Here is a 16,997-nt window from a genome sequence, read left to right on the forward strand (position 1 = left end):
AAAAACCTGGGGTTCTTCTCCTGCTTCCTCCTCAGGTCAGGCTTCATGCTCTTCAGTCTTTCCCTCCACTCTTGTCTTTTTCCTAGAACATTCTTCCCATAGTCCTCTTCAGGCACTGAGCTCTATCAGTCCCCAAATTACAACATGGCTTTTATTGTGATGCCTTTGTCTTTTGTGGGTTACCTAATTGGCACATCCTCTCTCACCTCTCCACCTAACCAATTTGTACTCCTTTTGGTGCGTGCTTTCTAAAAGCCTCCTTGGTAATGTTGGAACCTTTTCCTTTTGCCTCCCATGGTTTCCTGGGCAGATCTTTACCCATTTTTCAGTATGTGATGCCAGTTGCCAGCAGGTGTTCAGGAAATGCCTACAGACTAAAGGAGAAGCAGACGGAAAGTGAGGCCACGCACCCAGAACTGAATCTAACGGCAGCACAATACTTGCCAAGTGCCTGGTGATAAATAATAGTTCCCCATATGTAAAGCTTTGTGTGTGAGAGAGGGGGGGAAAAAAAGCGAGAACCCTAGTGGGGTTCCTCCCTATTTTGCCCAGCCCAGCACTGACATACGGGGTGGTAGGCAAAGGCTGTCCAATCATCTCATAGAACAGTCGGAGCACTGCTTCTCGGAGGAGGAAGGCAGAATGAAGCCCCGGAGAGTCCAGGAGGGACCCCACTGCTACTCAACTACCAGAGGACTGATGATTCTCAGCCTGGCCCTATATAGAAGCTGGAGTGGAGAAAAACTCAGGTTGTTCTCTAAATGGCTTCGTGCCCTTGCCATCAGCGGTCAGGCAGTCAGGAAAGAAGGCAGCATTGAAGAGCTTCCTTCAGGAGCTGACAGAACTCTGTTCCTGGGCAATGGAGCCCTTAGTTACACACGAGCTCCCACCTACTTTGCTTCTCCAGCGCTAGAGCTCTTCAACTCGACCTCCGACCCAGTCCCACTGGCGGACGTTCTCCAAAGTGACGTCCCCGAGCACGGCGCGCTCCCCGTCGCCCCGCCCCCGTCACCCGAACGCCGCTCTCTCATAGGCTGGAGCTCTACCTGCAGCCCCACCCCGCGCCTTGGCCCCGTCGCCGCGCCCAGTTTGAAGCTTCCTCCCGGCCGCGTGGGCAAGTGTTGCTTGGAGCTGACCGCTGAGGCTCCAAGCGTTTCCTACCTCAGCGCGAGGTTCTGGGGATAAGTGGAGGGAGATGTGGAGGCCTCGCCGGGGTCAAGGGGCAGAGAAAAGAGACGCAAGGGTGGGCCGTCACCTACTGAGATCTCCAGCAGGACGAGACCCGCACTGCTGATTTTTACTTCCCCTCAGGTGACCCGAGACGTTTCCTTAGCTCACCCCCAATTCCTCGTCCTCGGATCAAAACCTTAACTGCCCTCCTGGTTCCGCGCCTTATTTTGGTTCACGAACTTACTTGAGACTGATGCATACTGAATCGTTTTTGCAGTAGACTATACCAACACGACTGAGCATGAAGTTCTGCCTCAAATTTTAAGAGGTTCAGGACGTTCTGACAAGTCAGGGAACCCATGTTAAGACTTAGCCTGCCCCCAGTACTTCTGCCTATTTGGACACAACCCAGGGGCTATATTTTGTACATAAATGTACATCGTTTTATATATATATATATATACATATATATATATGACTACCATTTGTTGAGTGCTTAGTACATTTTTGCAGTGTATTTTCTTATTTTATCCTTTCAACAATTCCTTGGAGGTAGGGATTCTAATCTCCACCTAGGTTTACAATGCTTAGGTCATTTGTTACTGCTGAAAAAAGGGCTAAAGGAGTTAAAAGCCAGATTCCACAAATAAAATTTAGGCCTTTATTTATTCCTCACGAATTCAGAGAGAACCAGTGTTTGACCACTTTTTCTACTGCTATAAGACCGAAGAAAGGGGCGCCTGGGTGGCTCAATGGTTAAGTCTCTGCCTTCAGCTCAGGTTATGATCTCAAGGTCCTCGGATCAAGCCCCACAATGGGCTCTCTGCTCCTGTTCCACCACCCCTCCCCACCTTCTTGTGATCTCTCTCTCTCTCTCTCAAATAAATAAATAAAATCTTTTAAAAAAATTTCTAAGAGACTAAAGAAAGCAGATGGTAGCTATAATTTTGGGTATATAGTTGTTGAACCAATGTGTTGTACACTTGAAACTAATGTAACATTGTGCATCAACTATACTTAATCAATTTGAAGAATAGGACCCACTCCCAAAGCTAAATGTGGTTCATCATGCTGTTATTTTATTTTTTTATTTTTTAAGGGACTTTATTATTTTTTAAGATTTTACTTGTCAGAGGGCAGAAGCAGGGGGAGGGGCGGGCAGAGGGAGAATTAGACTCCTTGCTCAGGGGGGCGTCAATCCCAGGACCCAAGGATCTCGTGGTGTGCTGGAGGCAGATGCTTAACTGAGGGAGCCACCCAGGGATCCCAGTATTTTATTTATTTTAGTCACAGATTTTATTTATTGTGCAAGAGAGAGCGGGGGCATGGGACAGAGGCAGAGGGAGAGGGCGAGGGAGAGAGAAGCGAGCTACGTGCTGCGGGCAGAGCCTGATCCATGCTCAGCATCCCATGACGGTGAGATCATGACCAGAGCCAAAACCAAGAGTCAGAGGCTTCATCAGCTGGGCTACCCAAGCGCCCCTATCATGTAGTTCTATTCATAAGTAAGGCACTAGTGTAGTTGAACTGGTCCTGTTACTCCATTGTGATGGCCAAACCCCTTCCTATGCTAAACTGTCGTAACAAAATGATGCTTCTGCTAAAGTTAAATGTTTTCTGTTTTCCTGGAAATTATACTAATTTACTTAGTCTAGAGCATTTTTACAGCAAAACAGTTGGCTAGAGGCATTGCCTTCTGAGTCTAGTAATTTGTTTTTACAGAGGTGTCACAGATGTGTCTCAGAGGTGGCAGAACTTGATGTGGACCTTGAAGGTGAAGAATTTGGATGAGGCAATTGGGACATTCCAGGTGAGAGAAAGGTGTGCAAGACGGCTCTTGTTGTGGGCCAGGTGCAGGACATAAAGTGGATTAGGAGGTACAAACTTCCAGTTATAAAATAAATAAGTCACAAAGATGAAAAGTATAGCATAGGGAAGATAGTTAATAATACTGTAATAACATTGTATGGTGGCAGATAGTGACTAAACTTACTGTGATGAGCATTAAGTGTAGAATTGTCATATCAGTATGCTATACACCTGAAACTAATATAATATGTCATTATATTGGGTATGTCAACTCTACTTCACTTTAAAAAATTCTTTAAATTTTATTTATTCATTTATTTATATTTATCTACTTTAGAGAAAGGACATGTGCATGTGCAAGCAGGGGGAAGAGTGGAGGGAGAGGGAGAGAGAATCCGGAAGCACACACCTTGTGGATTGCCAAGCACTGTGTTGGGCTCCAGCCCATGACCCTGAGATCATGACCTGAGCCAAAATCAAGAGTTGGTTTCTTCACCAACTGAGCCACCTAGGCACCCCAACTTTTTTTTTTTTTTTAAGTGAAGACCCTAGAATAGCCAAAAGTCAACTTGATTTTCTCCAGACTGCATTCAGCCTGGTATGGGCTTCCCAGTCCGGATACAGGTCTAGACAGACTTGAACCCAAACCCAAGTGCTAGGAGAACCATAAAAGTGGTGCTGTAACTTGGTAATATTTCTAATCTCTCTAGTTTGTGAAATTTTGCTAATCCCAGATCAAATGGGACTACAATTCCAATACTGAATTTCACCTTCAGTTGCTTTTTTTTTTTCTTTTTAAGATTTTATTTATTTATTTGACAGAGATCACAAGTAGGCAGAAAGGGAGTCAGAGACAGAGGAGGAAGCAGGCTCCCTGCCAAGCAGAGAGCCTGATTTGGGGCTCGATTCTATGATCCTGGGATCATGACCTGAGCCGAAGGCAGAGGCTTTAACCCACTGAGCCACCCAGGGGCCCGCCTTTTTTTTTTAAAGATTTTATTTATTTGACAGAGAGACTACAAGCGGGGGTTGTAGCAGGCACAGGGAGAGGGAGAAGCAGGCTCCCCTCTGAGCAGGGGGAGCAGGATGTGGAATTCGATTCAGAGACCCCAGAATCATGACCTGAGCTGCAGGCATTTGCTTAACCAACTGAGCCACCCAGGTGCCCCACTTTTAGTTACTTTTTGCTCAAGAAAGCAGTGAACAGGGGCACCAAAGCTGATAAGAGAGAGCTGGGATTTCAGCTCAGGTAAGGTCTGAGTCTAGACACCCCATTCTTCATCTCTAGTTGCTTGTTTAAGTTAGAGAAAAAGAGACAGCTACAGAAAAGAAGAAAAGGTATCCAAAGTTTCTGGCCCCTTAGGCCCTAACTGTTCGGGTGTATTCTCTTTTCATTTAAAGTTGCTTTTATGGGATGCCTGGGTGGCTCAGTAGGTTAAATCCTCTTCCTTCAGCTCAGGTCATGATCCCAGGGTCCTGGGATGGAGCCCTGCATCGGGCTCTCTGCTCAGCAGGGAGCCTGCTTCCCTTCTTCTCTCTCTGCCTACTTGTGATCTCTGTCTGTCAAATAAATAAATAAAATCTTAAAAAAAAAAAGAAAGCATGAACAAAAATCTCCATTTTGACCCCTGTCCGCCTGTATCTCTCCTCCAATTATTTCTTCTCCTTTTTTACTTTTAAACAGCCTTGAAACCTGTTAGGTAGAAAACCTTTTGACTGCATTGATGTGTTACCTATTAACCCAAGCCCTTTCAGTACAATCAAGGAAGAAAGCTCTTGAGTTAACTTTTGCAACATAAAGAGCTTGTTTGTAGTGGCATATTGCCATCACTGAAGTTAGTGACTTTAGTAAACATCTTAAATTACTTGTTATAACGTCCCAAATCAAAACCCACGTTCCAAAGCAAAGCTTACTTTATATACTACGTAATAGCCAGAAAACTATTGAGCCTTGATGTCAAATTTTATTTTTAAAATTTTATTCTTTTATTTATTTAAAGATTTTTATTTATTTGTAAGAAAGCACATGGTGGGCTGGGGGGCAGGGTGCGTGGGCAGAGGGAGAATGAAAGGCAGAAGCTGACTCACTGCTGAGTGTGGAGTCTAACTCGGGGCTCCATCCCAGGACCCTGACATCATGACTTGAGCGGAAGTAAGATTTTACCTGACTGAGCCACCCAGGCACCCCTAATATTTATTTATTTATTTAAGTTTATCTAAGTAATGTCTACCCAACATGAGGCTTGAATTCACGACCCCCAAGATCTAGAGTTGCATGCTCTTCTGACTAAGCCACCTAGGAACCCCTTTAATGTCTAACTTTTAAATAAATCAAGGTTAAGAGGCTTTGTAAATAGAGGTCCTGACTTTTGTCAGTGAACTGCATCCCTAGCTGAACCCTGTATAAGGGATGCCACAGAAAGAAGGCCTTTTTTTAGGACCTTCGTTTTGTTTTAGGACTTTATAGTTAACAAGTTTTTAAGCAGTGTCTTACCTTTCTGGGTTTTGTGTGTGTGTGTGTGTTTTTAAAGATTTTATTTATTTATTTGATGACAGAGATCACAAGTAGGCAGAGAGGCAGGCAGAGAGGAGGAAGCAGGCTCCCTGCTGAGCAGAGAGCCCGATGCAGGGCTCTATCCCAGGACCCTGGGATCATGACCTGAGCAGAAGGCAGAGGCTTTATTTAATCCACTGAGCCACCCAGGTGCCTCAGTGTCTTGCCTTTCAATAAGGAGAGTGGCCACCACCCAAAGGGCTTCATTTACATTTATGTTGTTTTTTAGGAAGTTCCCTATTCAGAGCAAGGTGTCTTTCACATTCTGCAGAGGTCTCTGACCATTGCATTACTTGTACCTTTGAAAAAGATACAGCCTGGGTGGTTCATTTGGTTAAGCGACTGCCTTCCACCCTGGTCATGGTCTTGGAGTCCTGGGATTGAGTCCCACATCGGGCTCCCCGTTTGGCGGGAAGTCTGCTTCTCCCTCTGACCTCTTCCCCCTCTCATGCTTTCTCTCTCTCTCTCATTCTCTCTCCCTTTCAAATAAATAAAATCTTAAAAAAAAAAAAAAAGATATAGCTAAATTCAAGAAAATGGGCTAAACTGGACATTATTTCTCATTATTTGTCCTTTCATTGCACTCTATCTTCCTGTTAGTTTCAACTCAACAAATAATTTGAGTCCAGAGGTAGATCTATTTGATGGACACAACTGTAATAGAATCGTGATTGCTTATGTTAAAAGAGCTAGCCCAAAGGTTGTTGTCTTTCTGTCCATTTTTGTGGGAAATGTTAAAGGTAGGAAATGTTTAAGTCTCAAAAGTAACTCAATAATCCTTACCAAAATGATTAATATTTTTCTTCACTGATGAACCAGTAATCGTTTAGTGTTATTAGTATTTAGTATTGTTACATCTCTATTCCTGCTAAATGAAAAATTCATGTACTCTGGTATCAGAAAAACCTGAGAAGTTTGTGAATGATCCAGATTCCTGCCCTCCACCCCCACTCCAGATCTACTGAATCACCACCTTTGGTTGGATTTTTTTCTTTTGTGCTTTTCTAAAAGATCTTCCCAGGAGGGGTGCCTGGCTGGCTCAGTCAGTTGAGTATGGGACTCTTGATCTCAGGAGTTGTGAGTTAGATCCCCACATTGGGCAAAGAGTTTACATTAAAAAATAAACAGATAAAATAAAATCTTCCCAGGAGATTCTGATGCATACTAACGCTAGAGAACTTTGATATAGATAAAACCACTGGTTGCTTTATTTTTTACATTTCAGCAGAGTGAATATTGTGTCAGTTCGACTTCAGTTTGCCCTTGTTTTCAGGCAAGGTAGGCCTTGATATTTAAGCAAAGTTTCTTAAGAATCTTTGTACAAAGGGAAAGTTCTATTCATAATTTCAAAGTCCAAGAAATTTCCAGTGAGCAAAATGAAAATTAAAGTTGGATGATAAAGACAGAACTTGACACTAGAGTTTTTCAAAGACCATGTTAGTGTTTTATTTTTCTATTCCTGACACTCAAATTCATAGGGGGTGAATAATAAAACAAAATCAAAATAACATACAAACACAATTCAATTCAAGAACATTTAACCATCAATCGTAGCTGTTCTTTATAAAATACATAAAGGTAAACAGAAACATCTTCATATAAATTATGCTTAACAATCTGTATACACTGTGAAACCATTGTTAAAATCCACACTGAGATGCTAGTGCAAGCAATGGTATACAAAAGTGCAAACAAGGTTAGTGATAAAAAGAACTGACTGACTTACCATTCAACATACTCTATAATTCAGTCAAATACTGAAGTCCTCACTACAGAAAACACTTTGATCACTTTCAAAGTAACGTGACTACATTCACCCTGAGTGCTCTCACCTCAGTATGGCAACTGTATGATGATGAGTTCAGGTTAGGAGTGGCACCAGGGAACAGAGAAACCCATGTGAAGTTGGTCATTCTGATGTGAATCTTTACACTTGATAAAGAAAACAATTCCAAAGACCACTTGTATGTCAAAAGCTGTAGAACTATCACCCCCTTTCCCCCAAAATGTTTAAAATTGAAATTAATTCAAATTCTCCCTCCCTTATTTAAAGAAGAATTCATCCACTCCAGTGAAGCTTTTCCAAAAATAACTTGGCGTGAAATCACTCAAAAGGCTTTTCCATTTCTGCCCTAAAATCTATTTGGGGCAAGGATGCTCCTGAAACAAAGTTTACTTTTTTATTTTTTAAAAGATTTTATTTATTTATTTGACAGAGAGAGACACAGCAAGAGAGGGAACACAGGCAGGGGGGAGTGGGAGTGGGATAGGGAGAAGCAGAAGCAGGCTTCCCACTGAGCAGGGAGCCCAATACAGGTCTCTATCCCAGGACCCTGGGATCAGGACCTGAGCAGAAGGCAGACACTTGACTGAGCCACCCAGGTGCTCCATAAGGTCTACTCTGGATAAATTTGCTTAGTGTGATTATTTTTGATTCTTTTAAAAACTGTAGTCAAATCCCTGAACAATCAATCAGTGGTATTAAATGCATTAATTACTTAATGTTCTAAATTATGAGAACAAAAATTTGTTGGTTCAGAGCTACATCTTCAATATGACTCTTCAGTGACTCTGTAGATTCCCTTCATACTTTTTTTTTTAATATTTTTCTTAGTTATTTATTAGAGAGAATGAGAGAGAGAGCATGAGAGGAGACAGGTCAGCAGGAGAAGCAGACTCCCTGCTGAGCAGGGAGCCCAATGTGGGACTCCATCCTGGGACTCCAGGATCATAAACTGAGCCAAAGGCAGTCACTTAACCCACTGTGCCACCGGGGTGCCCCACTTCATACTTTTTATCCAGGTGTAGTGTGGGAGTGTGAGGGAGGGATGGTTCTAGGGACCAAGAGTAGACACATGGTTTTAACAAAATCCCAATCACTTTGCACAGAGACAGAGTCCCATAATCCAAGACCTGTTCTTTCCTTCCTCTTTGGGGGGATGGGGGCTTAAAAAGCACTGATTTGCATTTCAAAAGACCAGTGATGGAAGCCATCAGAAGCATACCATATAGTTTTGAGAATTTAGACCTTCACTGAAGATACACCGTTTTCTGAACGCTTAGATTTATAGCAAAAAATAGTAAAGGTTCATAGAAAACCTTTAATTCATCATTAATTTTGCATTAAGGAATTTTTTTTTGCTCATCTCTATTTTTTTCATGCTTTCTTGGAAATTTTTGGAACCTTCACCAACTTTTACATAGGTTTAAATTGATTCAAACAATATATTCTAAGTAAAATGAACACAAGATATTTTGAGAGCATTCCCTTCATATTAGCTCTTCTCATTGTAGTCTATTGAAAATTTGGCAATAAATCTTTGCAAACTTGAATCACATAACTATCAAAACTGAAATGCCACAGTGAGTCACAACCAATACAGTTTCACAACATGTAAACCTTTCTCTTACAACTCTCAAATCATGTCAGCTAGAATTACACTGTTTTTAATGATCGAACTTGTGAAAATGATGTGTTTTGAATGTGACTGATCAAATCATTTTGCAGAAGGCAAGAAACAGTATTATTATAGCTATTACCTTATTTTAATTATTTTGCAAGTTTATGTGCTGTAAAGTACTAGGAAGACGTGTGAGCTGGTTCAAAACTCAGGAAAAAAAAAAACATTGTAAACCACAGTAAATGTGTATATGCATATAAGCACACAAAACTAAAATTGACATCTATGCAGGCAGTATCTGGATTCATACATCTTTGGCATTCAAAGATACTGGGTCAACCAAGCCAATGGTGAAGAATTTTTTTCACATATTTCAGAAAACGTCTTGCCCCAATTTTAAAAAATGCTATGCTCTTCTCTCCATTTTAAAAATTCACTGAGCTAAAGACAAACTGGAATCAGTTTAAAAAGTTACCCGAAAATATAATTAACAGCAATCCTTGAAAGAGGTGTGAGGTTAAAGCTTTCATTAAAATGAGAAATGCAGGCTGAGATCTTGTTTTTTAGAGCTGTAGACTAAAGATTTTAATGTATGTTTTGAGCAGTGCCTGATTTATATAGAATCCAATCTTGTATACATTTTCACAACTTATGGTAAAAGGTACAAAATTAATCTATGTCCCCAATGCTACAATTTACCCCCAAAATACTGAACAGGCGCACATACTTGCACAAGCATGTAGAGAGTAAATGTCTTCCCCATGTGCTTTTACTTTTTCTTGCAATTCTCTTAATATGCTTCTCTTGAAGGGGAACAGTGACTCAATGGATGTGTTCAGAGGAGCTGGAAGAGTGAGATGGTAAGCCCAATGACTCGGGCCCATCTCCCCAGAGCTGAGATGAAAGCCACTTGCTGCTATGTGCAGCTTCATTTCTGAACATTCAGGCCATAAGAATCTCTCATCATTGGGAAAAGAGCCACAGTTTAGTTGTGGTCCACAACTGACTTTAATTCTATGATCCCAGTGTCAGAACTAGAATGAGAATTCTGGAATGATATATTTTGTTACCAGAAAGCATTTCTCCACTTCAGAGAAATTAGGAGGGTTTTTTCCTTTATACCAATTTATGACACAAGTAATTGATTTCACAATATCACAATATAAGGAAATACTTGAAGAAAATGCAATGTCCTTGTAGGTGCTCAAGATAGATACCAACAAGAGACAGTTACTTTTAATAAGGCCTAGTTCTGTTTAGTCAGGATATTAGAAGTACTTGATTTATTTTTCATTCGTTTAAGTAATCTTTACATCTAGTGTGGGGCTTGAACTCACAACCCCAAGGTCGAGTCACATGCTCCATAAAATAAGCCAGTCAGGTGCCCCTAAGAGTGAGTACTTGAATTAAATGTGGCAAAATAAACCAACAGGTTGATATGTCATCTCCTCCTTTTCCCATGATGCTAGTGATGATTCGGAGCAGGGAAGAAGCTCTTATTTTCATTTGAAAGAAAGGTTAAAGTGAAACAGAAGAGCCATATTACTAAAACCAGAGGTCATGCTGAAATGACCTTGTTGATTTAGCTAACTGGTGATTCCTTCCAGTCATATCCCTTAATCCTTAATCTGTCTCAGATGTTCCATTATTAATGATAGAACTAGAGTAACTGATTTGGAAAAAAGCTAAAGAAAACACTAATTCTGATGTTAAAATTATTCTTGATGGAATGGAGCAATCTATTCTCAATGGAACTAGTTAAATATACTATAAAATCCTGGTTTATAACCAAGAGAGAACTAACTCTCTTAAGTTTAAATCTTTAAAAATACATATTTGGCACTTATCTTTCAGCTTATTTTAGTAATTATAGGAATCTCAGAACCTCATGGAAAAGAATTACTCAATTTCTTAGAAAGTTAAAGTGCTTTAAAAGCTACCTAAAACATTAATCTATCAGTGAGGCTTGCAGATGCTATCACACAGCAGGCATTACTTGTAAAAACAAAAGACTTTGTGCTATAAATATAAAGTAAGAGCTGACAGCAATTAAGAAAAAAGAAAATCGAACACAAGCATTCATTGATTTCTAATGAGAAATAAAATATGCCAAACAATGCAAAAGAGCTATAGGACAGGACCAGAATCCCCACGCAGCTCAGACGGCAGAATAGGCTTCCTTTCTCCTCACACATACAGGCCTCTACAATGAAGCTACGCACAAGGTGCTGTGCTACCTGTTGCATCATTATTTAAAAGGGAGTGGGGAGTACCTCTAAATGTGGGGACACTGGTGCCCGTCACTACTTTTGGTGAAAAGGCACAAATGACCAAACAGGGCACCGGTAAATTGGAACACTTCAGAATCAGACAACTGGAATGGAGCTATAGGCCTATCAAACCCCCAATTAACCCTGTGTTGTACCAGATATGCTTTTCTTCAAAAGACGGATCCCACAGAAACTAGAAAGTGGATCCCATCAGCATTAATCATGGTAGCATTACTGTGACAAATACACGCGATGCAGAGAGAAATGTGTAAAATGGAACCAAACACAGTGTGTCTTCTGGTAAATGCAAAAGCTTCTAGAGACTTACACATTATCCTAAAAATTCTGAAGTGATCTCCCTGCCCCACAACCCCCTCATACGTATGTTATTAAATACTAAAAACGTCAGAGCATACTAGCTAGATAAGACACATTAAAATGAAACACCTGCCCAACAAAGATGCCAAACATCAGGATATGTTTTATTGCATGACGTTTGCATAAGAAAAAATATTATTGAAAACTGTAAGGCATCATGCAATCATCAATAACCTAATTATTAACTGTACACTTAAGATAGGTGGACATATAATCTAAAATTTAAAAACTAGTTCCAAAATAGTACATAAAAATTTAACATGATGAGCTTTTAAACATGGTTTGTATTCGTAGCTTTACGTTGTTAAAAAGTGCTTCAAATGTACTGCTGGAAAGTTGTTCTTTATAAATGGCACTGGGGATAATGTCAGATTATAAACTGTATAAACTATTTAATGGAATTAGAAAGCTAACATTGTGATACTCAAACTTGAATCAGTTTTCAATTTGCACTCAAATTAAGTTGATATAATATTAATAATCTAAAAAAATCTGTTTTCTAACCAACAAAAGTCTATTGAATTCAAGTTATGCATGTTGAGTGGATCAAATCTCTGAGTAGGCCTGAATGATGAGACCTGGAACCGATGCAAGTGGTTGTTAATCAATGTACTGTGCCATCCAACGGAAACCTTCTCCGTAACCTTGCCTTTTGAGCACGCTGCACATGAAAACTTCTAAGGGTCGGGCATTCAGTTCCTTCAGAGATACATTGCCCTAGAAGGGAAGACAGACATTATATTATGATGGATGACCTCTTTATGAAATAAAAGCTCCACTTTACAGCTTCTACATCTCAGAACAAAGGGTGACTGTGCTTAAGCCTCGGGTGTTGGGCAGACAAGTGCCTTAGACACACAAGAAATCTCCTCCTCTCACTCAGTGGGAAAGAGGGGAGTTTGTGAGGCACATAAAAATGAAAACAGTCTTTGACTTGGAAAAATTTAAGTTACCCAAGCCGGCTTCACTAATATTAAAGACAAACCTTTCTGAGTAGGTCTATGACTAAACAAGGCATTTCCTAAAAATGGGGAGTTGACTTACTGAAAAGAAGACACAGAAAACAGACTAAAGTCTACCCTAACACCAGAGTCTCCTTCAAAACAGTGCAGTATTTCTCTACTCTGAAAGAAATACATATAAACCAAGAAAATTTTGTTTGTATATTCTGAGATTTTTCTATACCAACGTCTCTCCCTCATACAAATTGACTGTAAAAATTGACTGCAAAAATAACACATTTTGAAGCTTATTATAAAGTATTATGTTCAGGGCGCCTAGATGGCTCAGTTAAGCATCTGCCTTCCGCTCAGGTCATGATTTCCGAGTCCTGGGATTCAGCCCAGCATGGGGCTCCCTGCTCAGCAGGGAGTCTGCTTCTCCCTCTCCCTCCCCCACCCCCTTATGCTCACTCTCCTTCTCTCCTATAAATAAAATCTTTTAAAAAAAATTATTATGTTCGGGACACCTGGGTGGCTCAGTTGGTTGAGCAGGTCATGGTCCCCACGTCCTGGGATCAAGTCCCACATGGGGCTCCTTGCTCGGCAGGGAGCCTGCTTCTCCCTCTGCCTCTGCCTGCCATTCTGTCTGCCTGTGCTCGCTCTCTCCCCTCCCCCTCTCTGATAAATAAATAAAATCTTAAAAAAAAAAAGTATTATGTTCAAAAAATCCCCCAACACTCCTGTGTTCAAATCTACATTTTATTTTTATCTCTGATGAACTCAGGGTCTAAATACACTATTGGAATGCTTAAACATTTAAGTATATTATTTGGGGGCTAATTCTGAAAATCTATGACAAATAAAACTTTGAAAGTTTTCATTTGGTTTCCCACAAGCATGAGTTTTGACATTCTTGTTATCCCCAAGAAAAGGTTTCATTCAGTGGTAGAAAGAAAACACATAAAGACATTTAAAGACCCAAATGTACAAATGAGTTTTTATGAAAAAAAAAAAAAAAATAATGGGCATATGTAGTTGGACAACAGTAATTTAAAAAGACATTTTGTTGTATACTTAAAACTAACATTACATATAAGTTATACCTCAAAAAAAAAAAAAAAAAAGGCAGACCGCCAGTTGAACTAATCACCATGATTACTGCTAGTGCTAATATTGGAATTAAACTATTTCAGAAGATAAAAATAAATAAGACACTGAACTGAAAGACCTTTACACTGTCAAATGAAATATTCACACTAGTCAACAAAAAAAGAAAACTCTTTTATTTACCTTTCCTGTTGTCTGACCATATAAACCAAACATCTCTCGTAACCTCTCTTCACTGATGGCTTCAGGTCTGTCAATCTTATTCCCAAGAATCAGTATAGGCACATTAGCAATGGTTTCATCTGTCATTAGTGACTAAAACAAGACAAAATGAAAGATAAGATGTTGATATGAAACTATCTGAAGAGCTCCTTATGACAAGATACCAATGAGTAACAAGGACTCATTCTCTACCATAGCATGTCAGTTCTGCAAAATTCCATTGACAAACTTTTTGTACATTTGAAAGTAAGATCAGGGGTGCTTGGCTGGCTCAGTCAGTAGAACCTGCAATTCTTAATCTGAGCCTTGTGAGTTTTAGCTCCAAGCTGGGTAGAGAGAGGAGTTAAAAACAAACAAAAAAATAACCTTAAAAACACACAAAAAAGTGAGCTCAAAGAAACTGTAAGCTCCTTGTGTAAATGCTCAACTCTGCTTCTCGCTCTGTGAATCACTAAGGGACTCTAAAACAAACACCTTGAAGCTAGCAGACCTGGTTTCAATTCTAGTTCTACTGCTTATGAATTGTGAGATCTTGAACAAATAAGCCTCAGTGAAGCTCAAAGAGAATTTGGAAGAGTAGCACCTACCTTATGGAGTTGATTTGGGAATTAAATGATATAATATACACATGCCTGGCACAAAGTAGGTAGTCAGGAAATCCCTGACCCTGTTCCATGACCACAGAACCTACCTGGACTTTGCCACATGAACAATTTTGCCTGCTCTGGGCAGAGGCACAGTCAGGTCAAATCACTGCTTCCTCTGTGGTCCCAGATCAAGCCCTGGCCTTCCTGGCTGTTCCTGAGCCACTTTATGAAGCATCTGACCTGGGAGAGGGGGAAGAATAGTGCCTACACATGCCACCACTCACTCGTAGAAGTGGTGACTAAGATAGCATGTTACACCATTGCCAGGTTCCGGCCAACTCCTGAAGAAAACGGCATCTAGGATGACCAGGGACTCAAGACCAAGGCACTCCAGGTATGCCGCAGACATGAAATATACTACAAAGGTACGCTGCACAGAGTGAGCTTAGGTCTTCAGGAAGAAGGACTGTGCTAGTATGTCCTCAAAAGCTACAATTACTCGAAGCTACTGTCTCTGTGTTCTAAGCAGAGTTAACCACTGAGCTCCATAAATTGCCAGGAGTTGTATCAGAGACTACAGAAAAGCTGCACTCTGATATTTAGATCTCCAACCTATTTCTTCAACCTTACCAGAGTGATTCAGCTACGTTTAGTTTTAGTTAACTTACATCAAGTTCTTCTTTTGATTCTAACAGCCTTTCATGGTCTGCACAATCCACCAGAAATACAATGCCATTGATAGCAGGAAGGTAGTTTTTCCACACTCTTCGAGCTAACAAAAACAATCAGGAGTTAGATTTTATTTGCCGGTCAAACCTAGCAGATGGTTTGATGGAAGAGTCCAACAAGAAACCAAGTTTAATTATCCCTTAGCTGCTACCACTTCACTATATATTTAAATTCATCTTTAACCCAGGATCACCAAATTTTTCCAGAGGACCAAGGAAGGCTTTCCTTGATATAAGCAAGTCAAATATTTTTACTCTACTCCAGTTCTCCCAAGTTAGAAGTGGAATTATTGTTTGCTACCAATGGACAATGATGCACATTAAGTTCACTGGATGACTGTCACTATTTTTAAAATTTATATGCAATATTCATTTTCTGACATTTCAAGTTTAGCAGTTATTTTGCCACTGATAAATTTGGAGTCAGTGAAAGAAGGAAATTAGTGGGTACAGATTTGTTAAGTTAAAATAATAAAACAAACTGTTATAACAGAAATTAACTGAAGTCAACAAAACCTTTAGGGTAATTTTTCTATGACATTATTTTTAGAGAAGTTTTAGGGGTGCCTTAGGGGTAAGCAACTGACTTCAGTTTTTATCTTAAAAACAACACAGAAATTAAATCTCAGACTCCATTAGGTTCCAATTCTCTCTAACCATTGTATTCTGGAGTATTTCATATATATTTCAAATAATTATAATGTCTCAAATGTGCATTCACTAGCCACAACCACCAAAATCTTTTCAACTATTTGTCACAGGAGCTTTAGAATGCCCACCAACTTTGTAATATTCACTATTTATGAATTACCATGTGCTGGGTACTGTCATGTCTTTTGGGGGACATATGAAATACACTTTAGTTCCTCAAAGTTTAGTAGAGGATATAACAGAGTCTTTTCCAAACTTGTAGACATTTACACAAACGCACTAAGCACCATGGAAATATAATTAAGAGCATTCCCAGGTGAGAAGGGGAGGTAGCCACACTTACGCTGGGCCCTGAAGGTGGGTTACTTGTGTGCAGATGGGGATGGCATGAGCAAAAGCCCAGAGAGGAAGAACACCGAGAGGGTTTTGTTTGGTTGGAGAACAGAGAATAGAAAAGGGAACAGGGGAAAATAAAGACTCAAAAAATAAACTGGGATCAGATTATAGAGATCACAAATGCCAGGTCAATGAGTTTGGCTTCCATTTTATAGGTCAGCCATTGAAAGTTTTTAATACAGAGCAGTAACATCATAACATGATTATGACAATTGGTGAACTGTGGATTGGAGCAGAGGACAGAGGCTAAATTTAGGTTACATGCTTTATACCAAAAGCAATTAAGACTTAAACTGACCAGGAGTATCATGAAAATCACTTTGGTTTAAAGCTTATCTTGTGGTGGGATGTCTGGGTGGCTCAGTGGGTTAAGCCTCTGCCCTCAGCTGGGGTCATGGTCACAGGGTTCTGGGATCGAGCCCCACATCAGGCTCTTTGCTCAGCGGGGAACCTGCTTCCTCCTCTCTCTCTGCCTGCCTCTCTGCCTATTTGTGATCTCTGTCTGTCAAATAAATAAATAAATAAATAATTTTTTTTAAAAAAAAGCTTATCTCGTGGTAACAATTCTTAAATTTTAAGTGTACTCTGCCTTCCTTAACAGAACAAGATTTCATGAACTGGAAACTAATGGCCACATTTTTATTAAAATAAAACCAAACAACTATAAGTGTAATAGAATCTTACCTTGCACATGTCCACCCAAATCAAAAGTTGTAAAGGTCATGCCAGCAATGGTTAGTTCTTCTGAAGCTAAATAACAATATGGTAAGAAAATCATATTAT

At 40.0% G+C, this 16,997-nt stretch overlaps 1 protein-coding gene across 1 annotated transcript in view; it reads right to left on the reverse strand.

The window, feature by feature from the left end:
• Positions 1-6,954: 6,954 nt before the first annotated feature.
• Positions 6,955-16,997, reverse strand: part of SAR1B (secretion associated Ras related GTPase 1B) — a 32,933-nt gene continuing 22,890 nt past the window's right edge. Inside the window, exons 4-7 of the mRNA XM_059417597.1 lie at positions 16,899-16,964; positions 15,108-15,211; positions 13,814-13,945; positions 6,955-12,299 (exon numbers count right to left, since the gene is read on the reverse strand). Coding sequence (XP_059273580.1) covers positions 12,183-12,299; positions 13,814-13,945; positions 15,108-15,211; positions 16,899-16,964 — 419 coding nt within the window. The 3' untranslated portion in view covers positions 6,955-12,182. The remainder of the gene's footprint in view (positions 12,300-13,813; positions 13,946-15,107; positions 15,212-16,898; positions 16,965-16,997) is intronic.

This window comes from Mustela nigripes, chromosome 12 (genome assembly GCF_022355385.1).
Source record: "Mustela nigripes isolate SB6536 chromosome 12, MUSNIG.SB6536, whole genome shotgun sequence".
Lineage (NCBI taxonomy): Eukaryota > Metazoa > Chordata > Mammalia > Carnivora > Mustelidae > Mustela > Mustela nigripes.